At 54.8% G+C, this 27,492-nt stretch overlaps 3 protein-coding genes and 1 long non-coding RNA gene across 51 annotated transcripts in view; 2 read left to right on the forward strand and 2 right to left on the reverse strand.

Moving 5' to 3' along the window:
- DNM1 (dynamin 1) overlaps positions 1–1,792 on the reverse strand; it is a 45,717-nt gene extending 43,925 nt beyond the window's left edge. For 17 of the 18 annotated variants that reach the window (XR_003236653.2, XR_011999835.1, XR_003236652.2 and 14 more), the window contains exon 1: positions 1,468–1,791. Coding sequence is in view for 12 of the 18 variants with exons in the window: in XM_026009408.2 (XP_025865193.1) it covers positions 1,468–1,628 (161 nt within the window). In the remaining 6 variants the exon portion in view is untranslated. Of the gene's footprint in view, positions 1–1,467 lie in introns of all 18 variants that reach the window. The other variant, XM_026009405.2, reaches the window with a different exon arrangement.
- On the forward strand, positions 837–4,218 carry LOC140597848 (uncharacterized). Its single transcript, XR_011999839.1, has 2 exons — positions 837–927; positions 3,843–4,218. It is a non-coding gene; the product is annotated as an uncharacterized lncRNA (long non-coding RNA).
- A 1,176-nt stretch (positions 4,219–5,394) lies between these two features.
- Positions 5,395–25,754, forward strand: CIZ1 (CDKN1A interacting zinc finger protein 1). Of its 31 annotated transcripts, none has more exons than XM_072748505.1 (19): positions 6,091–6,364; positions 7,671–7,794; positions 8,025–8,140; positions 9,646–9,717; positions 11,495–11,724; positions 13,926–14,019; positions 14,206–14,314; positions 14,830–15,124; positions 15,209–15,392; positions 15,605–15,723; positions 16,349–16,546; positions 17,191–17,315; positions 19,190–19,277; positions 19,723–19,836; positions 20,043–20,192; positions 21,158–21,227; positions 21,427–21,548; positions 21,885–22,040; positions 24,633–25,754. In XM_072748505.1, exons 2-19 carry the CDS (start codon positions 7,676–7,678, stop codon positions 24,687–24,689), a joined length of 2,418 nt encoding a protein of 805 aa, XP_072604606.1. In that variant the 5' UTR covers positions 6,091–6,364; positions 7,671–7,675; the 3' UTR covers positions 24,690–25,754. The 31 variants fall into 31 exon arrangements, with proteins under 31 accessions (XP_072604585.1, XP_072604596.1, XP_072604584.1 ...); XM_072748490.1 differs by having other exon boundaries at positions 6,309–6,913; XM_072748504.1 differs by lacking the exon at positions 6,091–6,364 and adding an exon at positions 6,995–7,197.
- On the reverse strand, positions 23,224–26,767 carry BBLN (bublin coiled coil protein). The gene is made up of 2 exons (XM_026009400.2): positions 26,529–26,767; positions 23,224–23,702 (listed from the first exon to the last, which is right to left on the reverse strand). Exons 1-2 carry the CDS (start codon positions 26,605–26,607, stop codon positions 23,530–23,532), a joined length of 252 nt encoding a protein of 83 aa, XP_025865185.1. The 5' UTR covers positions 26,608–26,767; the 3' UTR covers positions 23,224–23,529.
- Between the last annotated feature and the right edge of the window lie 725 nt (positions 26,768–27,492).

Genomic DNA, 27,492 nt, shown 5'->3' on the forward strand with positions numbered 1-27,492 from the left:
GCCCATCCCCAAGAGACAAACGGCCTCCCCCGGCCTCCCCCGCTGCTGATCAGTTGGGCCCAGCCACCCCCACGGTGGCTTTCCAACATCCCCCAGATACCCTGCTCTTGTCGGAACCCTTCCCTCCAGCCCCAGGGTTGGCACTGGGCTTCCCAGGTCATTTGAGGGGGAGGAACAACCACCCAGTGCAACTCTCCTTCCTAGAGGTGGATACACAGGCTCAGAGAGGGCAAGTGATTCACCTGAGGCTTCACAGCAGAACCTGGCTTGGATCCAGAGTGTTCCCCTCGGAGGCAGGGGCCTCTGCTTTCCTCCCTCACCTGCCAGTTGCTTCCTTAGCGGAGAAGGTCACGGGGAGAAAGCTAGGATTTCTGAAGAAGGTGAGGGAGGGAGATGCCAGAGTGGAGAGCCCAGTGTCACTGCCTCCTCCCTGTCTGCCCAACCCCCTCCCGGAGAGTGCCTCCTCTTCTTCTCCGGCACCGAAAGGCCATCCTTGCCTCCATTTTCTCTGGGGATCCCGGGAGGGGAGGGTCACGACCCCACCTGCCCCCCTAAACCCAGGACCTTTTGTCTCTGCGGTTGCCCCCGCTCCTTGCCACCTGGCCCTCCCAGCGCCCTGTAGGATCAGAGGCAGGAGGGGGATTAGGTTGTGCAAATGGCTCCCCCCTCCCCGCCATCCAGCTTCCCGGTCTTAGTCATCTCTGCCCTCTGCCGCCTTCTCCCTCCATTACGATCCCTCTGCCAGGCCCGGGGGCGTGCGACGGCTGCAGGGGCCCCCCACCCAGGGGCGGCGGCGGAGCCAGGGGCCGGCGGCGCGCAGGAGGAGCAGAAGCGGTCCCGCCGCCACCCCCTCCTGGTCCTGCAGCACCCCAGCCCCCCTCCCCTCCGCCGCCGCGCTGCGCACGGATGGCGGCGGGAGCTGCAGAGGTGTGTGCGAGGGGGGAGGCTGTGCCTGGTCCTCGATGCCCGGGGACTGTGTCCTCTCCCAGGGACACAGCTGGGAGGGGGGCCCTAGCCACGGCCCAGGGAGCCTCATGCGGGAGGGAGCTGTCTTCCGTGGAGCCGGGCTGGGGAGCACTGCCCTTGGTGCTGCCCGCTCCGGGGGACCGGAGCCGAAGGGAGGCGCTGAGTAATGCAGGCCCCCTCGGTGCCTATCCTGGGGGGGGGGGGGGGGCCTTTGGCAGTGTCTCTCCGCGGAGCGCCGTCTTCCCTGAAGGATGTGGCGGAGGAGGGGGGCGTGATACCGTGGCCGGTGGCTTGACGACGTCTGCGGACAAGCGGGGGGCGCTGCCGCCGCTAAGGGGCTCTCGGGGCTGGGGGGCGCCCTCCGTCTGGCTGAGGAGGGGGGCGCGCGGTCCGCGGGGGCAGCGCCAAGGGCTGCGAGGTCGCGGCGCCGTCGGGGCTGGGGGCGGAGGCCCGGGGACCCGGGCGGGGGGCAGTTCGCGCTCCGGGGCGCGCCGCTCCTACCTGCCTACGAAATTCTCGAGCACCGAGCTCTTGCCGGCGCTCTGGCCGCCCACCACTGCGATCTGCGGTAGGTCGAGGTCCGCGTTCTGGCCGATAGCAGAGAAGGCGTCCTGCAGCCGGTTGACTAGCGGGATGAGATCCTCCATGCCGCGGTTGCCCATGGCTGCGGCGGGCCCCGCGGGCTGCGATCCAGCCGCGGCTCCGGCTCCCGGCTCCGGTTCCCGGCTCCGGCTCCTCTGCTGCAGCCGCGCGCTCCGAGTGCCTGTGCCTGCGCGCGGACCCCCCCGCCCCTCCAGGAGCCGAGCGGAGCTCTGCGCCCGGCTACCGCCAGAGGGCGCCCTCAGCGCTGCAGGCTGGCTGCCGTGCGCAGGTGCCGCCTGTGGCATTATGGGGATTGTAGTTTTCTCCGCCTGCGGCTTTTGGGGCGCTTGAGCCGTGTCTGGGGAGCTCTGATGCTGCACCGTAGCTATCATTCTTGGAAATGAGCAAGGTCTCGCCCCTAGTACCAGGCCTCTTGGATAATGGTCATGGTTGTCTCACTCCATCTTAAGATGAGGAAACTGAGATTTGGAGAGAGATGGGTCTCCTTCAAGGTCATAGTCTCCGGACCTGGAGTTCCACTCTGCCTCACTGCCTTCTACTCTAGGTTCTGACACTAATTCATGGCGGCATGCCCCTTCCCACCATTAGGCCTCAGTTTCCTTGTTTCTAGAAGGAGACAGAACATTAATTCAACAAATATTTATTGAGCACCTACTATAAGCCAGTCCCTGTTGTAGGCAAAGGAGTTACAGTAGTGACCAAGACTGACAATGTCTCTACCCTCAGATCTCACATTGGGTTGGTGGAGACAGATAGGAAATGAAAAACAGGTAAACGAAAGAGTAAAAATGAAAATAGTGTACACTAACAGTAATGGAAGAAGTAAACAGGGTGTGAAGAGAGGTACTTATGTAGGAGCAAAACATCCACTTAGCCTGGGAGGAGTTGGGTGGTTCTCTGAGGAGGTGATATTTGAGAAGAGACCTAGATGATGAGAAAGAGCCAGGCCTGACCCTTGGAAGGCCTTCTTGGGAGAGTTGGGACTTCTTGTCCTAGAGTGTCAGTCTTTGTCCCAATCCATCAGGGTAGTGGTAAAACTGGGACTCAAATCCAGGACTCTTATAGCCCTACCCTGTGTATCCCTTTCACATGGAGAGGTCGTGGGCCCCAGCCCTAGCCATCCACCTTTGATTTAGAGGAACCTAATTTGGACTGCCCACAAGGAGTCTAGGAAAGAAAAGCCAGCCTATCCTGTGCTGTTAGGCATCAGCAGGTCACCCTGCTGTGAATCTAGGGGGTGGGGAAGCATTGCTGGGAGAGCAGTGGCCTGGCAAGCAGAGATTGCATTCACTCACCTGTTTAATGCATATTAACTGAGCCAGGCACTATGTTAGAGCCCAGAGCAGTGAGCAAAATGGACAAAGTCCCTTCCCATATGTGGCTTATACCCCTATGTGGAAAAAGAAACAAAGCACCAATAACCCAATAGATATGACTCTGTCAGATGGTGCTGGGTGCTTTGGAAAGCAAGAAAGCTTGAGAAGGCTAAGTGGGCAGGGGTGTGTGTGGATAGTGCTGTTCTTTGTTTAGAGTGATGAGAGTAGGATTCTGGTAAAAATGTGAGCAGAGATCTGAAGGAAGTGACCCATGTGGACATCTGGGGGTGGGGGGATTTTCCAGATAGGCAGAGGAGAATGAGGAGGTCCTGTCCTAGGAGGGATTTAGTCAAGCTAGGTGATCCAGGTCCCTACCCATCTCTGAGCCTCAGTTATCTAATCTGGGTAATGGGGATAATGAAAGATTAGAATCCCTGTGAGGGGCCTGGCACTGGCTTGGTGCTCACAGGAATTTGATTAAACCAACTGATTGAGCCTGCTTCTCCCTCTGCCTGTGTCTCTGCCTCTCTCTCTCTCTGTCTCTATGAATAAATAAAATAAAATCTTTAAAAAATAAATAAATAAACCAACTGATTGAGCCCTCCAGGCAGCTGGAGTATTAGCTACACACAACACCCATCCTGAGCAGCTGCTTAGGGCCAGGCCCTTTATTATGCTCTGAGAACCAGAGAGGGCAGAGATGAAGCCTGGTGTGGAGCCATTAATTTGGGGAAGGGGTGCAGTTTGCCAATGTCTGCCCAGAAGGGTGCCATCACGGCTCGTTGTTTTTCCTAGTTACAGTAGTGAAACTTACTGTAAAAGTCAGACTTTACACTGTGTTTGAAAGCTTCTGGTTATCCTCCCACCCACAGATAACCACTATTTATAGCTTATATGGTGTTTATTCTCTGGATTTTCCTATATATATATTCATTTTGTTTCATCTTGTTTTTATAGAATGGGATCATACTATAGGTCTGGTACTGCTTATCACTGATGCCAGAACAGCAGCTTGGACATCACCTGGAGTTTGTCAGAAACGTGAAATCTCGGGCCCTGCTCACAGTCTGCTGGATCACAAACCTGCACTTAACCAAGAGCCCCAGGAGATTCCTATGCACATCAAAATTGAAGGAGCTCTTATATATATTATTATATAAAACTTGAGATGTGGTGGGAGTTGGGGGAGGGGTTTAACAAAGTCATTCTACAATTTACCTGGAAAAAATTTTTTACACAATTGGGAATTGGCAAGAAATTTTTTGTAAAGCATGATAATGGTGGGAGCTTGTGCTATCAGGCATTAAAATACATTCCCAAACTGTAATAGTCACACCAAGTGGTAGGTTGCATCATGGAAAGGGATGGGTAGATTCCTGGAGCAGAAACAGGTCTGAATGCAGATCTACATGAGTATGAGAGTTTATTACATGAAAAAGGTGCCACTCAGATTAGAGGCAAGAAAGAGGCCTCCAGGTGATGCTACAGCCTCAGACTTCATTTCAGATGCAAAGAGATGGTGCCTCTCTTCTCCCTCTGAACATAGTCCACTGGGGGGCTTTGCCAGCAAGGGATTGGTTAAAAGCAATTAACATGAGGCTAGCCCTGAACAGTATCCCCCAAGGAGTTACCAGCCATTGCCTTGTCTGGTCTTCAAGGAGTCAACACAAAGTCTTATACATTTTTTAAAATGTTCAACTCCCTCCCCATGAAAACGTCATCTAAACCGATACAATAATTAGAAAAAAGGAAAGAAAGTGAACCTCCTCCATGATCCCACTACACACGTATATTTATTTTTTCCAAAATTAGGATCATGGGCAGCCCAGGTGGCTCAGTGGTTTAGTGCCGCCTTCAGTCCAGGACGTGATCCTGGAGACCCAGGATCGGGTCCCACATCAGGCTCCCTGCATGGTGCCTGCTTCTCCCTCTCCCTCTGCCTGTGTCTCTGCCTCTCTCTCTCCTTCTGTGTCTCTCGTGAATAAATAAAAAATAAAATATTAAAAAAACAAAACAAAATTAGGATCATAATTATGTATGCAATTTTGTAACTTGCTGATTTCACTTCACATCATATTGTGGGTGTTTACATAGTCTTTGAAAGCATAATTCCTGATGGCTGTGTGCTACTCCATAAGAGGCAAACACCATGATTTCCTTACCTGTTCTCCTAAAGTTGATTACTTTCCAGATAGCTATTATAAATAATGGTCCCATGAATGACGTGCTGGCTTTAAAAAGTCTCCTGATTCTTTTCTTGGACAAGTTTCCTACAAGAGGGGTTGCCAGGTCAAAGGGCAGAGCACATTCAAGAGGTCTGTTTTTTTTTTTTTTTTTTTTTGAAGATTTTATTTATTTATTCATGAGGGACACACACACACAGTGAGAGAGAGAGGCAGAGACACAGGCAGAAGGAGAAGCAGGCTCCTTGCCGGGAGCCCCATGCGGGACTCTATCCTAGGACCCCAGGATCACACTCTTAGCCAAAGGCAGACACTCAACCACTGAGCCACCTAGGTGTCCCTCAAGAGTCTTGATAGAGCATTTACAGATTGCTTTTCAGAAAGATGAACTAATACAGAATCACCAGCATGAGCATTATTTTTAGTTTTGTTTTTTTTTTACTTCAGCAATTTGAATGCAGATCTACGTTACACATTACACAGCGCTATGCATTATGTAATATTATCCTCACACCCACCCAGGGAGGGAGCATTCATTGTATAGAGGAAGAAACCGGCTCAGAGAGACTCCTGCCTGCATCTGGGTGGCCTAGCCACAAAGCAGTGGAGTCGGGATTCAACTTCTGCTAGCACTGGGACCAAGGTGTCAGTGGGCTTGGATCTTGGCTTCGTCTTCGTTCTCACCAGAGTGAGCTTTCTATTTTTCTATTTTTTTAAAAAAGATATTATTTATTCATGAGAGACATAGAGAGAAGCAGAGACACAGGCAGAGGAAGAGTCCAGTACCCCGGGATCATGACCTGAGCCAAAGGCAGACGTTCAACCACTGAGTCACCCTAGGCGCCCCCAGAGTGAGTTTTCTAATCCCGGGAGATGGGCTGTTGTCATAGACTTTCCTAGCGCTCCCTGCCCTTCAGGGATAAAGCCCAAGGCCAGGCCTTCAAAGCTCCCACGGCCCAGCCTGCCCTTCCACCCAAGGGCACCACGTCCTGATGACTCCGGCCCCTGCCTCGTGCTGTGGCCACGCTGAGCCACTTTCGAGCCACTAAATCCAGGCGGAATTAGGCATCTGTGCGGCTGCCGCCCGGAGCTGCAGTGGAGCGGTCCCGAACTTCAGCGCAGCGCTTGTCACACGACTGCAGGGATTGGTTGACACTCATCTCCGCGGCAGAGCGCGCTGGGCGGCCTCCAACCTGGGAGCCTCTAGCGCCACTGCGCGCTGCGGCCGCGCACAATCTGCGCTTAATGCAGAAGAAGCTGATTGCCCCGGGCTGTTAAATTTACGAACCGGTTTAGGTAACAGAAAAAGGGAAAGGGATTGCTACTTAGTAACCGCGGGTTGTTACGCTCAGGTGGGGGCCAAGGACCCGGACGCCAAGATGTGCGGCCGAGGGGTATTTAGAGTCTTTGAGGGCCGGATAATTTCAGGGTCAGGATGAACGCAGTTTTCACCTTGCACTCAGCCCTCCTCACCCCCTCCCGAGTCAACTCGAAGAAACACCTTGAGACGGACCTCCCCACCCCCTTCTGCCCGCTGTGCCCGTCACCCTCTCGCCGGGTCAGTCCTCGAACGTGCAGCGGCCGCCTGCACGGCCCCTCCCACCCCAGCCCCGCGCGAGGCCTCCGGATCGCGGGACAGTGGCAGCCGCGGGGAGGTCGGTTGGGGTCGGTCCTTCTCGAAGTTGCCCGCGATGTCCCCGCCAGCCGACAGACCCCTCCGGGAGAGAGACGGACCTCGGGCTCGGAGCCGCCGGTTCCAGGGGCGGAGGACGCGGGGCGGAGGGTCTGCGCTGCCTAGGGCCCCCTCTCAGCCCACGGTCGCGCCCGCCGCAGCCGAGGCGCCGGGTAAGCGGGGGCGGTCCCCGCAGCGGGACCCGAGCGCAGGGCGGCGGGCGGCGCCGGGTCCTCCGCTCCTCCAGAGGGCGCTGCGGCGGCCGGGTCCGCAGGGCGTTCTAAGTGGCCAAGCCCCCGCGGAACCGCGAGCTCCGGCCGCCCTGCCCGCTCGCCAGTGGGGGCGGGGCGATTGCGGCGGGGGTTCGGGGAAGCGAGGTGCGCGGGCCCCGCGCGCCTGGTGGACGCGTGCGAGGCTCAGAGGCCGGCTGGCTGGAGGCTGCGGGCGTCGCGGGCAGGTGGGGTAACCGGATTTGACGTGGGTTGCTGGCTGGACCTGCAGAGGAAGGGGTTAGCGGAGTGGGGGGCGGAAGCCTGCCTCCCACTTTGTTCAGAGGCCAAAGCGAAAGATTGGGGTTCTGTTATTCACGCAAAATAGGCACGAGGGAGGGGTGTGGTGTGGAGAGGGGCTGGCATAGTGATGGCGCGAGAAAGGCTGGGGGTGGGGGGAGGTGCATTTGGGTCTGACGCCCCTGGAAGGACCGAGCCAGGGGCGTAGAGATGGTGGGCCAGGTTGGGAGGGACTTTTGGCAAGATTTGCGGAGAGTGGCGGGAGGGGGGGTATTGAAAGCATGAGGGTGCAAATGCTGCAGGGTCTTGGCAGGACTGGGGTGTGACCGTGAAGCTCAGCGGGCAGGTGTTTGAAGGCCATGGGTGGGCCTGGATGGGCACAGAGGCAGGTGTCGTGGCTTACCCCATGTCCTTCCTTCAGCCACCATGTTCAACCAGCAGCAGCAGCTCCAGCAGCTCCAGCAGCAGCAACTCCTGCAGCTCCAGCAGCTGCTCCAACAATCTCCACCGCAAGCCCCACTGCCCATGGCCGCAGCCGTCAGCCGGTGAGTTACCCTCCCGAGGGGGGATGGTTTCAGCCCTGTCACTCAGGCCCCTGGCGTGGAGACTCCGTCCCAGCCCTTTCTCCCAGGGACATCCCTGTTTTTCAGTCTTGAAAGCCATTAATTCTCACCTTAAGAGGTTCCTCTGCTGTAGAGAGGGGCTGAGAATGGAGGTGAAGGAAGGGGGGGTCTGACTCTCTCAAAGCCCTCTGATACCCTCTCCCAACACACAGGGGGCTTCCCCAGCAGCAGACACAGCAGCAGCTTCTGAATCTCCAAGGTGCCAACTCTGCCTCCCTCCTCAACGGGTCTGTGCTACAGAGAGCTTTGCTTTTGCAGCAGTTGCAAGGTAGGCCTCTTCTGACTTCTTAGTGGCGTGCCCTAGCATCCCCATTTGCACTAAATCCTACCAACTCCACACACCAACTCTGAGAGGGAGCTACTCTTGGCGTCCTAGTTTGCAGACAAGGATTCTGAGGCTCCAGGAAGTGGAGTCCCAAAGTTGTCTCAGCTGGACGCAGGTCTGATTGCAGAGGTGTGCCCTTGGCCATGGTGCTGGCTCTGCAGGCAACACTCAGCATAGCTCGTTCTCATTCAGATTAGATGAGATGATGGATGAAAAGATCTCTTCAGACCACCCTCCGCCACATCCCATGTGACAGATAAGGAAGCTGAGGTCCAGAGCTGGGTCTGGACCAAGTCCTTGCCCTGGGTCACTCAGCTATATGAAGGCCTGAGCCTTCTGACCCCTGCATCTCTGAGTAGGTGCCTCTAGCCCTGTGTATTAAGCTTGTGTCCTTGTCTGTTTCCCTACGTGGAGAGCAGCTTCTCAGCTCTTCCTTCAAAGATGCTGTTCCAGATACTTATGGCTCATGTACAGACCCAGCCCTTCCCACGTGGTAGCTGTGGCTTGCTGCGTGGTCCTTCTGGGCAGTGCACTGTGCTGAGACCTTTACAAACACAATTCCTTGACTCTGCTGATAACCCTGGGGGTAGCTGAGAGGCACACTCATGATCCCATTTTATAGATGAAAAAACTGAGGCTCAGAGAAGAATCATGTGTTCACAGTCACACAGGGAGTAGGTGTGGATTAGAGAGTTAGAGCCCAGGTCTGGCTACAGAGCTGTGTTCTTACATACTAGCCTGTCCTGCCATCCAGCAGAGTACACTGCCAAGTCAGAAGATGCGATGGCTGTCACTCTTAGGCCTGCCATATGGGCGTGGAAGGTCCTGGAGTTGATTTACAAATGATCAATGGATAGGTGGAGAGAGAAAACCACACTCAGGGACCCACAATATATACATATGTATTTCCCCCTTTTTGTTTCCCATTTTAAAAGTCACACTTTTCAAAGAAAAGTGAAAACAAAAAAACTTTTTTTAAGAGAATAAGGAAACCCACATTGTTATAGACTCCCCTCCTAGAGGAAACAACAACAACAACACTTGTCAGGGTTTTGGTGCATTTTCTCCACTTTTTTCTAGGCTCAAAGTTGGGAATTTGTATATGATTGTGGTTGGTTATTGACATGTAAGTGAAAGGCTGAATCTTACTTCTTTTTCATGGAATAGAATGGCATGATCATTTACCAGATGATTTGAGCATCTCTGTAAAAGTTATTTTTTAACGGCTGTTTGTATTCTATTGGAGGGCAAGCGCTCATGTACCAAAACTCAGCTGCTTCCTTTTTCTTTATTTTCTTTTTCTTTTTTCTCTGTTTTAAATAACATAGGGATGAATATCCTGTTTGAGACTATTTCCTTAGAATGTATTCCCAAAAGTAGAATAGCTGGGTTGGGGGAATGGATGTTTTATGGCTCTTGATAAGTATTGCCAACTTGCTTTCCCAAAGGACTGGACCAGTTTGCAATGCCACCAGCCACGTATGACAGTGCCGGTCTCACCATGCCCACGGCAACACTGGGTATTATATACTTTTTTATATATATACATGTATATACATATGATTTACTAACTTGGTTGGCAAAAAAAGCTGTATCATTAATGTTTTAGTTTACATTTCTTGGAGTGCTAGTTCAGTTTTTTTGTCTGTTAAACATTCGTATTTCTTTTTGTGACTCGTCCATGTCCTTTGTCCATTTTTCTTTTAGATCTTTTAGATCTTTTAGATCTCTTGATCTTTTTAAAGAGCCGGTTGGCATTCTCTCTACACATATATGTACATGTATTTGTTTTAAGTTAATGTTAATTGAACACTTACCGTATACCAGGCACACTTGTATATCTCCTTGAATCCTCATAAAACAGTGAGTCAAGCGCTATTATTATCCCATTGTACAGATGAAGAAACTGAGGCTAAGAAGGAGGAACTGATTTGCTCACAGAGCTTTGGTTATAGAACCTGAACTAGCTGTTAGAGCTCCTCTGATCCATGTCCTCAACCCCTGTGCTTCCTGTCCCAGCTTTGGGGCAAGGATTTGAACTTTTATGGCTCAAATACTTCCTGAGCAGTGGGCCTCGGAGCTAGATGAGGTGCCTGCCCTTATAGGAGTTCCCACTGTGGTTGGGTGGTGGGCAGTGGGAACCAGACAAGGAAAAAATTGTGCAGCTAGTCCTAGAACAGCTGGGGCCTCTGGAGACACAGAGAGGATCTGAGAAGGCCTCTCAGATGATAAACACCTGAAGGGAGATCTGAAGGATGACCAGGAGATAGTGGGGGGCAGAATAGCCGGGGCAGAAGGAACAGCATATGCAAAGGCCTGGAGGCAGGAAGAAATGAGGCTTGTTGGGGGAGGCACAGAAGCATATAGCTGGAGTGTAGTGGATGCATGTGTGGGGAGACGGGCAAGAAAGGAAACCTGGGAGGAGGGCAGGGCCAGACCCCTGCATGGTGAGGAATGGGCTCCTTTCCAAGCAGCAGGGAGCTATGGAAGGATTTAAGCAGGTGGCGAGGGGTAGAGGAAGAATGAGCAGAGACCCTGGGCAAGCTGCACCTCTGCTTTGTGCCTGTTTTGTTATTGGTAGAGACATAATACCTATGCTATGCTGATGGTAGCTGGGTCGAATGACTGAGGTTGTGCGTGGGAAATGCTTAGCAAGTGCCTGGTTCCCAGTAGATTTTTTTTTTTTTAAGATTTATTTATTTATTCATGAGAGACACAGAGAGAAAGGCAGAGACATAGGCAGAGGGAGAAGCAGGCTCTTCGCAGGAACCCGATGTGGGACTCAATTCCGGACCCCGGGGTCGTGACCTGAGCCAAAGGCAGCCGCCCAACTGCTGAACCATCCCTGCAGTAGATTTTTGATGAGGGTGGGGGTGGAAGGGGGATAGGAGAGTATCTTCTTATTCCAGGGACCAGTCAGTCAACTCACTGGTTCTCCCTATGGGTACTGGGCTGGGTCTTTCACATATCTTAAGGTGTACCCTAAAGCATACCCCAGAGGGTGAGTGAGGTTGCAGGGGAGGCTGACCAGGGAGGCATCTGGAGAGGGAAAAGCAGTGTCCTTCTCCTCCTCAGCTGGAGAGAAAACCAGCCCTAAAGTACCCTCACCGCCAGTGCCTAAGGTGGGAGTGGGCCTCTGGTGCTCATCTCTCTTCTCTGGCTGTTGTCGTGTGGGAAATGTCCCTGTCAAAGTCATCTGTGTTGTTTCCATGATGCTTTTGGGGCACTGACACCTGACCCTGGCCTCTACCATGTGACCCCATTGTAATCCCTCTTCTCCCCTCTTCCTGCCCACAGGTAACCTCCGTGGCTACGGCCTGGCAACCCCAACCCTGACGGCCCCCAGCCTCACACCCCCTCAGCTGACCACCCCAAATCTACAGCAGTTTTTTCCCCAGGCAACTCGGCAATCCTTGCTGGGTCCCCCTCCTGTCGGGGTTCCCATGAACCCCTCCCAGATCAACCTTTCAGGGCGGACTCCCCAGAAACAGGCCCGCACTCCCTCATCCACTACTCCCAATCGCAAGGTAAGTGGCAGTGGGGTACAGCGGATGGGGATGGGGTAGGAGGTCATACCTGGGTATCAGCCCAGTTCTACCCACATGGCTCACACTGGCCTTTAGGCAGGTCACATCCCTTTTTGTCCTCAGTTTCCCCATATGTAAAAAGAGGGGGGTAAATTGACCTTGTCTAGTGTTTCCCAAATTTCAAATATTCTTGCATTGACTTTTGCCATGTCCAGATACCACCAGTACTATTATTTACCTAATATTTCTCTTCTTTGTAAACACCTGGAGATAAAAACGACACAGGACACTATATTAGTTTTAGGTGTCCTGTGATGGTTCTCTGTAAATCCACGCTGCCCTGTAGAAAGAAAATATGAGCCATATACGGAATTTAAATGTCTCTCTCTAGTCATCATATCAACAAAGTAAAAAGAAACTGAAGAAACTGGTGAAATCAATTTTACTAACAGATTTTAGTTAACTCAATATGTAAAAAATATATATGTATTATCATTTCAACTTTTATTCAATATTTTAAAAAATGGTCGGGGCATTTTACATTCCTTTTTCTTTTGTAGCAAGTCTTCAAAATCTGATATCTCAATTTGGCTTGCTACGTTTGGAGAACTCAAAAGCCTGAGCCACCTAGCTTTAAATGAATTAGGTTCTTGTCGGTTACATTTATTTCACAAAGAAACATTATGTCACTGCCTGAAATGTTAAAAAAAAAAAAAAAAAGTCTAAATTAACTGCTGTAGGTGGAAGTAAAAGAAAGGTAATTGGGTAAAACAATGTTACAAAACCCTAAACTCTACATGTTGCCATCCTAAGGTTCTGTAGCTGCACCCCTAGCTCCTTGTGCCTTGCCCAGTGTTGGTGTGGGTGTGGGTGTGTGGGTATGTGAAAGGTGCCTCTCTCTGTCATAAGCTGAGAGAAGCGAGGAGATTTGCCTGGGGATAACTTCCTTTCAGGGACTGTCCTGTGCCCGAGTGTCCTGACAGCTCCTCACACACAGCACGCTCCTGAGAGCATTCTGGGCAAGGCTGGCACCCCCCTTCTCAGGTTCTGAGGCCAGCTCACACCTGGAGGTGAGGCATTTCCCTCCAGAGAGGGGTCCCGGCCTCCAGCCTGCCAGTTGAGCCTGTCTTCACATGTTCTTCTTGTCTAGTGCTCCTGCCACTCATTTGACATCTGTGTAAACTAAGGGTCAGGGAGTGGTGTCGAGACAGACACCACTGGGCTGCACTGCTGTCGAGACAGACCCAGTCCCCAGGCCTCCTGACTTACAGGCCAGCAGTGCCCCTGTCATGCAGGGTGAGAGCCAGGTCGTTTCTGAAGGGCATGGAGTGCTGATGTGGTGCCCGTTTCCACTGGGAGCAGGTTCCTTCAGCTTAGGAGGAGGGAGCAGGGGCTAATTGGAGCCCAGAACCAACCGGAGTCATGCATTTATTTAACAAACATCTCTAAGTCCTGTAGGGGCTTCTATTGTGGATGGTGCATCTAGCCTGACCCTCCTGGATGTCTTAGGCTGAGGAGGGTAGTGACAATGGCGAGACATTAATGCAAATAATGTTCCTACCAATTATTTAAGACTGGAATATTCCATAAAGAGGAAGCCCAAATTCCTTTGGGAACCTGTATTCTGGGGTCAGGAGGGCTTCTTGCAAGAAGTGCCTTTGAGGCTCTGGGTGAAGGCCTGGGATGGGAAGAGGCCTAGGATTTGGGGGAACCAGAGAGAAGACCAGTGTGGATACCGAGAGGGTGAAGGGGAGAGTGAGGAGGTGGCTTGGGGTGGGGGCGGGGGGACAGAGGTCCAATTGGATGGTGGGTGGGGGAGGTGGTTTTGGGCTTGGGTGAGGAAGGAGTACTCTAGAGTCAGAGGAGTCATAGGAGGATTTTAGCCTGAAAGACAAAAGACATGATCAGGTTTGCATTTTAGATGGATTCTTCTGGCTGCTTCATGGAGAAGTCACTTGGGGAGTCAGGAGGGGCCCTCTGTGTCCCCCAAATCTGGGTTAACAGCCACGCAGCTGGATGGACCCACCTAGACACGATTCCTGGGGTGCTTAGGATCATCTCTGGGCAGCTCTGGGCCCACCAGAGTCCCCAGGCCCCTTCATCCCCTAGGGGACTGTCACAGCTACTCTTGGGCCAAGGTATACTTAAGGTTATACTTAACTGGACAGCAGATGTCAAAACTAGTTTCTGAAAGGAAGCAGGATTCTTATTCTCAGACAATGCCTGTGGAAGATGAGTCAGACCCCCCAGAGGGGTCTGAGGAAGCTGTCACGCCCCAAGCAGACACACCAGAAGGTAAGACAGGGAGGCTGCTGGCCCTTTGGAGAAGATACAGGTTGGGGCATGTGGGTGCAGGGTCGGTGATGGAGGCAGACCTGGGAGGCAGGACCCTTGGGGGGAGGGGGAGCCCAGGCCCCATCTCTCGGAGCTAGTTTGTACTCTTCATGGCATCGGCAGTCACTCATCTGCCCTCCATTCCAGACCAGGATTCCCCACCCTGCCCAGATGGCATTGCTAAGGAGAAACACACTGTAGCACCTGCTCCCGAGTCTTGTGAGGCATCTGAGCCACCAGCTAAGAGGTCAAAGAGGTAAACCATGCTGAAAACCCACCCAGGGCCCAGGTGCCTCATACTCTCATTCTTGCAAAGGCTGGGGGTGGGTGTAGGTGGGATCAGGACCCTTCACGGAGCTGGAGTAAGGAAAGGGCCTTGATGTCTGGCTTGAAGGAACGTCAGACCCAATTCTGCATCTCACTGGAGTCTCCAACCGGAGAGTCTCCAATGTTTTCTCTGGCACTGAGCCACCTGGAGGCAGGCTAGGTGAGCGGGTCAGAAAGGTGAACATGTGCATCTGGGACCTCAGAATGGGCAGAGGATGGGAGACTTTACAGGGCCTTGGATACATATTAGCAGATGTGGGAGGTGGTGGGTGAGTGATCCTCCGAACTTATTTAGGTACACTGGGGCTGGCAGAGCTGCGGGGGCTTGCCCCAATGCCCAGCTTGTACGTGCTAAAACTAGGACAGAACTGGGTCTTGGCCCTTTTTGAGGGGCCCCTGGGGCCAACGGGGAGATACTGGAAGATATCTTTGGATCCTTCCTAGCTCAGAGTTGCCCACGGAGAAGGGGCTTCCGGGGCAGCCGCAGGCCCGCACCACAGCCCCGAAGCAGACACAGACACCCGAGCTGCTGCCTGAGCCGCCAGAAGCCCGAGTTCTGCCACGATTCCAGCCCCGGGTTCTGCAGATCCAGGCCCAGGTGCAGCCACAGACGCCGCCACAGGTGCCTCCTGTGGACATGCCAGTGCAGCGCCTCCTGCAGAAGCAGGTGCAGACACAGACCTCTCCAGACCATGTGGGGCCACGGCAGGTGCTGAAGGAGGCAGAGCAGCAAAAACAGGTGCAGCCACAGGCACATTCCCAGCCCCTGGTGCAGAAGCAGCCACAGCTGCAGAAGCAGGCACAGACGCAGACGTATCCTCAGGTCCAGCCACCGGAGCAGCCACTGAGACAACCTCCAGGGCAGCTGCCAGTGCAGGCACCTGACCCCACTGAGGGACAGCCTCAGGCCCCGCTACAGGTGTCAGTACCAGCATTGGAGCAAGCCCCGGTTCCGGTTCATTCCACAGAGCTGGAGACGCCTCCTGATAAGGGAGATAGTGGAGCTGGTCAGTGAACACTGGTTCCCGGTTGCCTGGGGATGGGACAGCTCTGCCAGGACCCTTCGATCCTCCCCGTGGTGCTGTCCAGTCCTGACCAGGGTTCGGGACTGTCCCCACCAAAGGCTTCAGGATCCTGGCTGTGGGGAGAGAAGGTGGCTATCAGGCCCACCCAGGTCCCTCTGGGCCCTGGTGGGAGATGGACCCATCTTTCATTTCAGGCCTGGAGGAGGCCTCGCCAGAGCCAGAGGGCGCCCAGGGCAGCATGGAGAGTCAGGACGAGTTGACCAGTGGCCTGGATATGGGAGAATGTGAAAAAAGGGCAAGAGAGATGCTAGGGGTGGGTAGACATGCTCCTGGGGCTGCACGGGTACCTTGGGGCCCAGTGGTGGGACGGCCTTCCCGCCCCCACCCCTAGGCCCCCTTGTGTGCCCCACCCCCACCCTGACCACTGGGGCCCGTGGGCAGAGCAGATTGGGTTTGACCATTGCTGTGTTGCCTTCACACACCTTTGCTCTGAAGAATCAGAGGTGCTTTTGGTGACATGTCCCTTCCAACCTGTTCATCCCCAGACTATAGCCTTGGTCCCATCCCGAGGTAAAGTGTTCTAGGGGTAAAGCACAGAGCAAAAGCCTGTGCATGCAGTTCAGGTTCCAGCTCTATCTCATAGTGCAACTGTGGTCAAACTCACCCCCTTCTTTGTACCTCGGTTTCTCCATCTGTCACGGGAGGATGGGATGGGGTGGACTTTACAGTTGGGTGGGCTTAGGCTTGAGTCCTGGCTGTAGTACACCCTAGCTCTGTGAGCCTGGGCAGTCAGCTACCAGCTCGGCACCTCAGTTTCCCCATCTGCGAAGGGGGCTGTTGGGAGGGTCTGGTGAGATGCTGCTTCTGGATGCTTGGCGCCTGGGCTGGCCGACCATAGGTACCAGCTGGTGGTAGCTCTGCCCCTGCCTCTGCTGCAGGTGTGGGGTGCCGGGGGCTCCCTGAAGGTCACCATCCTGCAGAGCAGTGACAGCCGGGCCTTCAGCACTGTCCCCCTCACACCCGTGCCTCGCGCTGGCGAATCCACATCTGCCACCCCTGCCACTGCCAGCACACCCTCTAAGCAGACCCTCCAGTTCTTCTGCTACCTCTGTAAGGCCAACTGTAGCAGTCAGCAGGTACTGCCGGCCAGGTCCCGGGAAGGGGAGTCCAGTGGGCAGAGTGGGGGTGTCTACAGGGTGTGCCCGGGCCTGGCTGCTGTGTCTTAGTGGCCCTGAGGGCCCTGTGAAGTTAGCCAAGAAGTTAGGATCTTAGAGTCCAGCAGACAGGTCTAATTCAGCCCTGACTAGGTGTGTAGAAGCCAGATGGCAAGTTCCACTCCTTATGCCTCTGTTTCCTCATGCGTCAGATGAAGAAACATTTAGAACCCACCTTGCTGGGAGGTTCTGATGATTCAGTGACTTGACATTGAAATCACGAGCCCCTAGGCCCAGCCCAGAGTGAGTGTAGCCTTACCAACAGCGTTATGCTCCTAATATTATGACCATTTGCTGTTGCTGCCTGTGTCATCCTGAGCATAGCTGTGGGGTCTGGAGGTCATGTCCCTGTCCCTGAGGAGCCCACACAGTGTCCAGGAGAAGCAGCAGAAGCACTGGCTGCTGTGTGCTCACTCAGTGCCTCCACTTGCCATCCTCCTCTGGCCCCCAGAGGGCTGTAAGAAGCATGGCCTCAGTGGCAGTGGGGTGACCATGAAGCTGCAGGCCTGTCCTCTGGGCTCTGTGCTTGCCCACTGTTCTGGGGCTCACTCTTCATCCCGCTGCAGGAGTTCCAGGACCACATGTCGGGAGCCCAGCACCAGCAGCGGCTCGGGGAGATCCAGCACATGAGCCAAGCCTGCCTCCTGTCCCTGCTGCCCGTGCCCCGGGATGTCCTGGAGAGAGAGGATGAGTGAGTGGGGGGATCTCTGAGGCGTCGTACTGGGGGGTAGACAGTCTCGTGGGCCAGGCAAAAGCTGAAAGGGGCCCTGAGTCCAACATCTGCAAGGTCTGCCTTTGGGTCAAGTGTTGCTTTCTGCCAGAGGCCTCTTTACACCATTAACTGTTTATACCTTTGGACCTCAGTTTTCCTCATCTGTAAAACGGCTTGGTGAAGGGTGCAGTGCAAGAATTCATGAACTAGATAGTCTCTTAAGGTTCCGTCGAGGCAGGAACAGTGTGACTACCCACATGGGAAGGAAGTGGTTTGTGGCACAGACCCCTACTTCCCTGGCATATGTGTTAACTCCAATCAGGGGGCTGGATCTTATGGCCTGATATTACAGCTACCCTGTATTTCCCCCTTTCATTGTCATAGGGGCTTCATTGATCCTATTTATGAGCCCTCCTGGAGTCCAGGACTAGCTCTTGGGCTAGGGGTGCTGATGGAAGCTGGAAGACCAGCAATCACAGGTGCCTATAGGGAGGGGAGAAGCAGGTTGGCACTGCCTTGGGCTGTGCTGGGGGGCATGGGCTCCATCTTACAGGATAGCTGCCCCTCAGCATCAGGTTTCCTAATTGTTCTGGAGAATATAGAAACAGCTTTGATGTGCAATCTCCCAATTTTAGAATGCTAGCAGCTAGTTTGGAATCAGAACGAAGCAGAGTCTAGGGAGGCTGAATCAAACCCCTTCATGGGGCTGGACGGGCCTGGAGGCAGTGGGGTGGGGACTCTGCCTGTGTGCTCACAGAGGGTCACAGCTTGGAGCTCCCTGCTTGCACGGCCTGGGTGGCCTGGGTAACGGAGTGCTCCCTCCAGAGGCAGCAGTGTCTCTCTTAGGTGGTTCTCACTTTGAGAAGAACTTTGTAACATGGTGGTGTAGCACGTTCTTGAGCTTTAAACCTCCCCCTGCTCAGGGACCTAGGAATTACACTTAGGTGAAGAGATCATAAATACAGAAGAAAGATGACTTCCAAGGATGTTCCTTACAGAGTAACATTATGATAAAAAATTTTAATTGGATGCTGTCTAAAATCTCCCTACCTGTGGGATTAGTTAGATCAGGCTTGTCTGCTTGATGGAACAGCTCACAAATAGGGCAATACGAGGGAGTTCATGAGACTATGGAAGCTCAGTTGTGCAAAGACGGATCTTGTGACAAAAGAAAAGTCGAAGAATGTAGCCCATCCTGCGAACAGGCTTTAGGTGTAGGACATTCACTGAACCGTCTCCTGATGACGTCTTCCTATGAAGCCTGACTGGGGCCCCCAAGGCCACACAGAACATGACAGTCCTTCAGATAAGCTTCCTTCATGCAACGCAGTCAGAAGCTCGGGGCTGATGCTGTGCCCAGCCCAGGGCTCTAGGATAGAGTCCTGGCCTCCCAGAGCTCATCACAATCCAGTGGGGGCAGGGATGGGATCGGGTCCTCCCTGTCCTTTGTAGCAAATGCTGTGGTGGTGGCCCCTTAGGGCACCAGAGGGAGGTAGGGGATGTGGGGGTAGGTCCAGGGCAGGGCAGGAACAGCTCCAGGAATGACCAGGCACCTACATTGAAGGATAAAGAGGACTTTCCAAGGCCAGGTATGCTCAGTGCTGTTACTGTCCTGCTGGCCTCCTGGTATCCCAAATGCTTCCAAAAATCTCTTCCCCTGCCAGCCTTCCTTGGTTATTATTCTGGTGTAAGCATTCTTCCAGATGCATCTCTGAACCATTCAACAATGGGTTTCTAAAAAAACATCCCATTGGCATTGTACTGTATTACACTTATGGAGCATCTTGGGAGAGCGGCTGTTTTCCCAACAAGAGCAGTGTCACACTATACTTGTTTTGATTGTCACCATTCAGAGAGCCCCCGCCGAGGCGCTGGTGTAACACCTGCCAGGTCTACTACATGGGAGACCTGATCCAGCACCGCAGGACGCAGGACCACAAGGTATGAGGGCTGGCAAGCTGCGAGGGTGCCCACAGGGGCTGTCTCCCAGCCCACGGTTGGGGGGGTGCAGTAAATGGCAGGCTTTGTCTCTGCAAGGCTATCACTCCTAAGCATGGCTTCTCAGGGCTTCAGTGTCTCCATCTGTCCAATCAGGCAAGGTACCATCTCACCCTGCCAGTCAGCCACAGGGCTCATGGGGGTCCTCCTTGGCAGCCATTCTCTCTCCCTGCCCTATGTCCGTCCTCTGTTGCCATCTGCCATCCCATCTCATAGCCCAAGGGGTGGGCGGGGGGAGTGCGTGCCCACATTCTGGTAAAGGAGTGGAGCACAGCCAGCCGATTACAAATGTGGTGGCCTGTAGGTGGGATATGAGGTGTCAGGGCACAGCTGGGATGCACCTGGGGACACCACCTGCCACCCACTTGGCCTGCCCTCCTTTCCACAGATTGCCAAGCAATCCCTGCGACCTTTCTGCACTGTTTGCAACCGCTATTTCAAGACCCCCCGCAAGTTTGTGGAGCACGTGAAGTCCCAGGGACACAAGGACAAAGCCAAGGAGGTAACGCAACCCAGCTCCCTTGGAGGACATAGGCCTAGAGAGGCACAGAGCCTTGGCCAAGGCCACACAGTGAATTGAGGTTTATCCCAGCCTATACTCCAGCATGTCTAGAGGGATTGGGACTCTCAGGGGTGTGGTAGAGGTGGGTGGGGTGGCACCTCAGCTGCCCAAAGCTGACCTGAGCCCTGGCCCACTCCCCTGGGCAGCTGAAGATGCTCGAGAAGGAGATAGCCGGTCAAGATGAGGACCACTTCATCACAGTGGATGCTGTGGGCTGCTTTGAGGGTGATGAAGAGGAGGAGGAGGAGGAGGAGGATGAAGAAGAGATCGAGGTTGAGGAGGAATTCTGCAAGCAGGTGCTTGGGGGCAGAAGGGGTGTGGGAGGCAAACTGGAGGCTGGACTCCCAGCTCAGAGGGACCTCACCCCATCTCTCTGGGGTCAGGGGGGCACAGTGCTAGCATTTGTAGGCACAAATGCATGACATGATTTAGTATGAATTGGATTGTATCCCATATGACCAGGTGTAAATGCACATCATGAGGATGGCAGGATGGCCAGCAACATGTGAGAGCCTTGAAGCCTGGCTGAAATTTTGATGTCAAGGAAGGGAAAGGGCTTCTTAGGCCAATAAGGGCATGGGGGTAGCTATGTGGGGTACACAGGAACAGTCAGTGCCAGATGAGGATGATGAAGATAGTAGCAGTCAACACTTTTTTTTTTTTTTTAAGATTTTATTTTTTTGAGACACACAGAGAGAGAGCGAGAGAGGCAGAGACACAGGCAGAGGGAGAAGCAGGTGCCATGCAGGGAGCCTGACGTGGGACTCCATCCCGGGTCTCCAGGATCATGCCCAGGGCTGAAGGCAGCACTTAACGGCTAAGCCACTGGGGCTGCTCCAGTCAACACCTTTTGAGCATTTGTTATACACCAGGAGTGTACCAAGCACTTTCCTGGCTGAATCTCACCAACTTGGGTGCCAGGATGTGACTCCAAAGCCTGTGCTCATAACATCCCAGCTCTACTGCCTCCGATGAGCGAGGAGCTGGAGGAGCTTGGATTCTTTTCGTTTAAGAAATGAAAAGCAGCTGCTCTGAGCCAGGCACTGTGCTAGCTGTGGGGATATGTGGGGATCAAGCCCCTGCCCTCCTGGGGCTTGCCCGTTGCAGTCCAGAGTGGTGAGGGGTAGCCAAAGGGGCCATTGTGGATGGGCTGTGGGTGGTGGGGTGCAAGGGTGGCCTTCAGCCCCAAGCAGGCCCCACCTGCGTCTGGGAGGAGTTTGGGGGAACGTTAGAACCAAGGCCCACACTTGTGTATTTTCAGGTGAGGTCCAGAGATATATCCATAGAGGAGTGGAAAGGCTCAGAGACCTATAACCCAAACACCGCATACGGTAAGACCCTAGCCCTGACCCCACCTGCAGAAGCGGAGGTCCCCAGCCCCCAGGGCCCAGCCACAGCATCGTGGCCGGGCAGCCTCTCCCCTTGTCCTCTTCTCTCCTATCTGGAGGCCGAGTGAGCAAATGGGCTCCTAGAGAGAGTGGGATGCCAGGTTGGCATGGGGATGGGTGCACAAACTCTGCAACCCCACAGGCGTGGACTTCCTGGTGCCCGTAATGGGGTACATTTGCCGCATCTGCCACAAGTTCTACCACAGCAACTCGGGAGCACAGCTTTCCCACTGCAAGTCCTTGGCCCACTTCGAGAACCTGCAGGTGAGCTGGGCCTCCTGCCCTACTCACCCACCCTAGCTGATGAGTGCAGCCAGCAGCCAGCACCCCCCACCCCCCCCCACCCTCGTGCCTAGCCTCAGCCCATGGGCACACCTCCCAACAAGAGGGCCTCCCCACAGAGGGAATCTGAGCAGCGGTGGGGCCCAGCCCTTTCTGCTATTGTTCTGCGGATGCTGAGTGTATCACAAGGGTCACACACACATATAGGTCACATGGCATGCCCAATGCAGTCTCAGTCAAGCCGGGGAGGCAGCTGCCAGCAGGGAGTGTTACCAGGTGGGGAGGAAGCCCTGCCTCATCTGCACCTTCTATGTCCAGAAATACAAGAAAGCCAAGAACCCCAGCCCTACCAGCAGGCCCGTGAGCCGCCGGTGTGCGATCAACGCCCGGAACGCTTTGACTGCTCTGTTCACTTCTGGTGGCCGTGCACCCAGCCAGCCCTGCAGCCAGGATACAGCTAAAACCCCCAGCAAGGTGACAGCCCAACCCCCTTCGCCCCCACTTCCCCGGCGCTCAACCCGCCTCAAAACCTGATAGAGGGCATGCCTCCTGCCCACCCTGTTTGGGTCTAGGTCTGCTATGCTTTTTAGAGTCTGTGTGGAAATTCTGATGTGGTTGGTGTTTTTACTGAAAATCAAATAAAAGAAGGTAGTTTGGCCACATACTGCCCACCAGCCCTTCTGTCTGGGTGGACGGCGGGAGGGAGTACCCCAGCCAGCTCTCAGCCAGCACCCACCCTCTTTAGGCATGGTGTGGTGGCTGAGCTGGAAGGCCATAGGCCGGCTCCCTAAGCAGGGCCTCTGGGGTCACAAGGTGCTCTCTCACAGCCTGTTTCCCTCTTAATGGGATGATCAGGGCTAGGAAAACACCTTTACCTTCAACCAGATCTCATTTAATTCTCACAGGGACCCTAGGGAGCAGGTCTTATTATAATCCCCAAATTATAGGTGGAGAAACTGAGGCCTAGTAAGGTCAAGTGACTTACTTGCTGGAGGCCATATATCTGGTGAGTGACCAGGATTTGCCCTAGGCCAGATCTCTGGGCCCCTCCGCTGGCCTCTCTCCATTTGGACCCCACGGAAGCTGAAAGGCAGGAGTGGGGGGCCTCCCTGACCTCTGGTTCTGAGTCTGTGGTTCAATAGCAGGGGCCCGCCCTTCTTGTCAGGCAACCCAAAGAAGAATCAGCAGCAAATGAGGCCCAGGAGGAGTTGGTTCTTTGGTTCTGGTATTTCCCCATCTGAAAAAACCCTTTGAGGTAGACAACCTGACCAACCCTGTTATTGGCCAACTAGGAGGACTGAGGCCAGGAGCAAGAGGATGATGCCCAAGGTTACACAGCATGAATAGGTACTGGCTGTCTTAAAGAAAAAAGGCCCTAGGACCCAGAGAAGCTGAGTGTATCTACAGGGTCACATAGCACATCTGATGCTCTTGGCTGGGCTGGGCAATCACCTGCTGTCCAGGATGGCACTGGGTGCAGAGGAAGCCCTGCCTCACCTTTTTCTGGTGTGTCCAGAAATACAAGAAGGCTGAGAACCCCTACCCTATCAGCAGGCCCATGATTGCCAGCACATGATCAATGCCTAGAATGCCCCCACTGCCCTATTCCCCTCTGGAGCCAGTGGGGTCCTCAGTCCAGGATACAGAGGAGGCACAGTGGTGTTGGAGACCCGTTTAATGTGGACGCTCAAGGCCTGGGCAGAGTGAAGAGTGCCCCAGAATTGGGCAGGCAGGCAAGGTGGGTGGGTCGAGAGCCCACACCTGACCCCGGGAGGGGATGTCGGATGTTGGGGGCTGGCCCAGGCATGCCAAGGGGAGTACCAGAAGGGTGTCCAAGGCAGGCAGACCCACTGGGGGACCTGTAGGCCAGCCCCTGAGCAGGTGTTGAAGCCAGGTGGTGAGTGCCTAGGCCAGAGCCTAGCCCAGGGAGGCAGGGTTGGAGCTGGCTGGGAGCTCCCAAAACCTAAGGACTGGCATCAGGAGGGGCCTCCCCAAGCTGCTGCTGGAACTCAAGGCGTGTCTGCCGGTTGGACTCAAGCAGCTCCTGGAGGCGGGCATGGAGGTGGTCATTCTTCTCCTCTAGGTGGTCTAGACAGGAGTTGATCTGGTCCAACATGGAGTTGATGGCAGCATATTCTGGGAGGAAAGGAAAAGAGAGCCAAGGTCCCATGTCTCCTCAGGGTTCACAGATACCCTCCCCCACACTGTTCCCCAGTGAGACAAAAGGGCTTTGGCCAAGTCTGTACTCCTTTCTGACCCTCTGTGTCACCATCTGGAAAATGGGTGGAAAAAAAAAAAAAAAGAAAAAGAAAGAAAGAAAATGGGTGGATACCACAAGTGAAAGGCTTTGGAGAAATAATACCTTGTTTCTAGGATTAGGGTAGTCAGGGGGAGGTCAGCCAGGCAGTATCCTACCAGGAAAGTCCTGCCAGGTGCCTAGTCTCCTCTCTACTTCCTTCATCAGCTGCCTAGAGGCCAGAGCCCACCTTCAAGCCCACCTAGAGGCCAGAGCCCATCAGCTGCCTAGAGGCCAGAGCCCACCTCTGTCCTCCTGCAGGCCCTACTCTCCAGCTCCTCTGAAGCTCCCCCTTCCCTGAGGAAAAAGCACCACCAGATTCCCAGGCCCCACCTCCTCCAGCCCCACCTTCCACTCCCTTTCCTTTCTTGTCACCCACCTCTGCCCACCTCTGGTCCCCTGAACATGCTGTTGCCTCTGCCTGCAATGCGCTCTTCCTTCCCCTCTCATCCTTCTAGTCTCAGCGTGGATGCTGCCATAGGGAGCTTTCCCAATGCCCCAGATGGCATCACCCTTCTAGTCCCAATCCCCTTGCCCTCCACACACCTCCACAACCTCTGGCTTGTCTGATGTGAGTGTGTGCTGCCGTGTCTCCCCCACCAGACTACAGAGCTCATGAGATGGGGAATGTTCTTGTGTTCACTGCTCTCCCCGATGCCCTCACTGTCACATAAGCACTAGTTGAATGAATGGATAGATGCATGGATGAGTGAATGAAGCCTCTGACTTTCTAGCCTTTCTGCATTTGCTCACCTGTCTCTGCCACTCAGAATGCCTCAACCACAACAGCTATTCAAGGACCAGCTCAAAAACGCCTCCTCTTCTAAGAAGCCTTCCCTGGTCTCCACCAGAAACCATCACTCCCTCCTCCATGGCCACTCCTGACCTGCCTCTCAGCAGCACAGTGTCCCTTAGGATCCAAGGTCTGGGCCCGTGCCCACTGCGGACCCAGTTCTGAGCCAGCCCATGACTCAGATATACTCAGCTGCCAGTCTGGGACAAAGGGGAAGTGGCTGGCAGTGTTTGGAAAAAGTCAGGGCTGGAGGAGTGTATCTGGGATATGCGTCAAGTGTATCTGCATTCTGGGGGAAGAGCACCACCGCCCAGAGCTGGCACACCTCTCCAAGGACAGTCTTAGCAAGTCCCTGCTGGATATTAGAGTCCAACCCCCTTGTGGTACAGATGGGAACAGAGGCCCAAGAAGGAAGGGACCCACCCAGGATCCTCCAGCTGGTTGGTGGCATAGCCAGGATTCAGAAGGAGCAGGGGCACTTGGGTTTTGGTCCCAGCCTCTGCTCCACCCCAGCAAGTTACTGGATCTTTTGGGAAGGCAATGAGGCCTGGGATGTTGTAAGGATTCCAGTATATTAAGAACTCAGACAGGGTCTGGCCACAGCAAGTACTTAGTAAATGGTCATTACTATCAACACTCACATTCTGTGTGCAGAATGGGGGAGGTGGGTGGTGTCTCCACACCACTGGGGCCAGGCTTTATCTGTGCCAAGGGCACTTCCCAGTGCTAAGCCTTTGCCTTCTGCCTGGGACAGCCACCTCCCCACTGCACTAAGTCCTGTGAATCTGCCAGCATCCCCTCAGTGTGACACGTGAGCGGCTTTTCCCGATTGCTCCCACTGCAGGCTTACTTACATCTGGCTACTGTTCACCTGCAGTGCCCAGGGCAAACCAGCCAGCCTGCCACTTACCACCCTGTGGAAGGTCCTCTACCTCTTTATTAAAAGCAGACCCCGGGTGATCAAAGTGTTCTGAAACAATTGTGATAGATGCACAACTCTGAATATCCTAAAACCCACTGACATGTACAATTTAAATGGATAAATTGTATAGTATGTGAATTATAGCTCAATAAAGCTGTTACCCAAACAAAACAAAAAGCGGACTCCATACTTATCTCACGTTTACTAAGTCCTGCTCTCCCACTTGAGAAACCAGTCTTTATTTTACTAAAGAGAATAATAACCACTCACCAAAGAACATTTGTATGCTTCGAACCTATTAACTATTTTCCTTTTTTTTTTTCTTCATTTAATCCTGACACATTGCAACGCAGGAGATACTACTCATTATTCCTGTTTTACAGATGGGGAAACTGAGGCTTCCCAAGGTGAGAGGGGAGTTGATGGTTCTCCCTCCACCCCCCCACCCCCCCACCCCCCCACCGCAGTGCTGTGCAGGCCACAGGCTGCGCTGTAAGCAGGTCACAGGCGCCAAGGCTCCAGGGCGCACCAGCCAAGGTGGCTGGGGAAGCTGACTCAGCAGGGCGGGTTCGCCCACCCAGACAGCCCCTCCTGCTAAGCCAAGGCGGCCCACCCGCCCCACCCCCTCAGGAGCCTCCGTGTGCACACGGACTACAGGGAGTGGCTGGAGCAAATGTCTGAAGGGCGAGTGAACCTGAAGTGGCCTCAGTTTCCCCAACTGTAAAACGGGGCCGGCTGCCCGCAGTTCTTCAATGCTGCGGTTTCCAGGGACCCACTCACGGGTGCTCGCCCTGAACCCCCGGGCCGGCGCCTGCAGCCGCAACCCACCCAGGGGCGAGGGGAGAGAGGCTTCTGCGGTGCCCTCCAAGCCCCCAGCCGGGCCCCGGCCCCCATTCCCAGGAGGGCAACCCTGAGAAAGCAAAGGTCGCTTCGGTAGTCCCCCTGGGTCACCTGCTTCCCCGAAGCCGTCGTCCTCGCCTTCCGCGCCCGCCTCCACCGGCAAGCCCAGGTCCCCGTTGGGGCCCGACATTGCGGGCTCGGGGGCCGCGAGGGCCGCGCGACGACGGAACGCGGCGACAGGCCCGCGGACAGCCGGCGCCGGGCGGAAGGTGCAGGCGCGGGATGGAACGCGGCGCCGGAAGAGTGGGAGCGCGGGCGGAGCGCCGCAGGGCGGCCGGGGCCCCGCCCCGAAGGCCGGAACCGCACGGCGCGAGCCCCGCCCCGCCCCGCCCCGCCCCGCCCCGCCCCGCCCGCCCGCCGCCAGAGCTCCGCCCCGCCCCGCCCCGCCCCCGCCCCGCCCGCCGCCAGAGCTCCGCCCCGCCCCGCCCCGCCCCGCCCCGCCGCCAGAGCTCCGCCCCCGGCAGCGGTCACACCGCGCCCCCACGCCCCAGGGCCCGCCCACTCCCTGCCTCGCAGTCGCGCTCTGCCCCGAGCCCCGCCCCTCTCCGGGCCGCGGGGCGGGGCCATCCCGACTGGCGTGGACCCCTGGGCTCGCCGCTGGGGCCCGCGAACCCCGGAGAAGCACAGGGCGGTCTGGCGCCTCCTCTCCGCCCGTCCTGCAGCTGGGGACCTGCGAGTCGGCGAGCCGGCGCCTCCACGTGGCTTTGGAAGAGAAAAATCTGTAAAATTTTTCTTTCTTAGAAATTGATTTCCTAGTTCTGGGCAGCCCCGGTGGCTCAGGGGTTTAGCGCTGCCGTCAGCCCAGGGCGTGGTCCTGGAGACCCGGAATCCCTGGAGTCCCGCATCGGGCTCGCTGCGTGGAGCCTGCTTCTCCCTCTGCCTGTGTCTCTGCCTCTCTCTCTCTCTCTCTCTGTCTCTCTGTGTCTCTCATGAATAAGCAAATAAAAACTTAAAAAAAAAAAAAAGAAAATTTTATTTTCTAGTTCTGTAGAAATGGTTGTATTAGATGTTCTCT

The sequence above is a fragment of the Vulpes vulpes genome, chromosome 2, assembly GCF_048418805.1.
Source record: "Vulpes vulpes isolate BD-2025 chromosome 2, VulVul3, whole genome shotgun sequence".
Lineage (NCBI taxonomy): Eukaryota > Metazoa > Chordata > Mammalia > Carnivora > Canidae > Vulpes > Vulpes vulpes.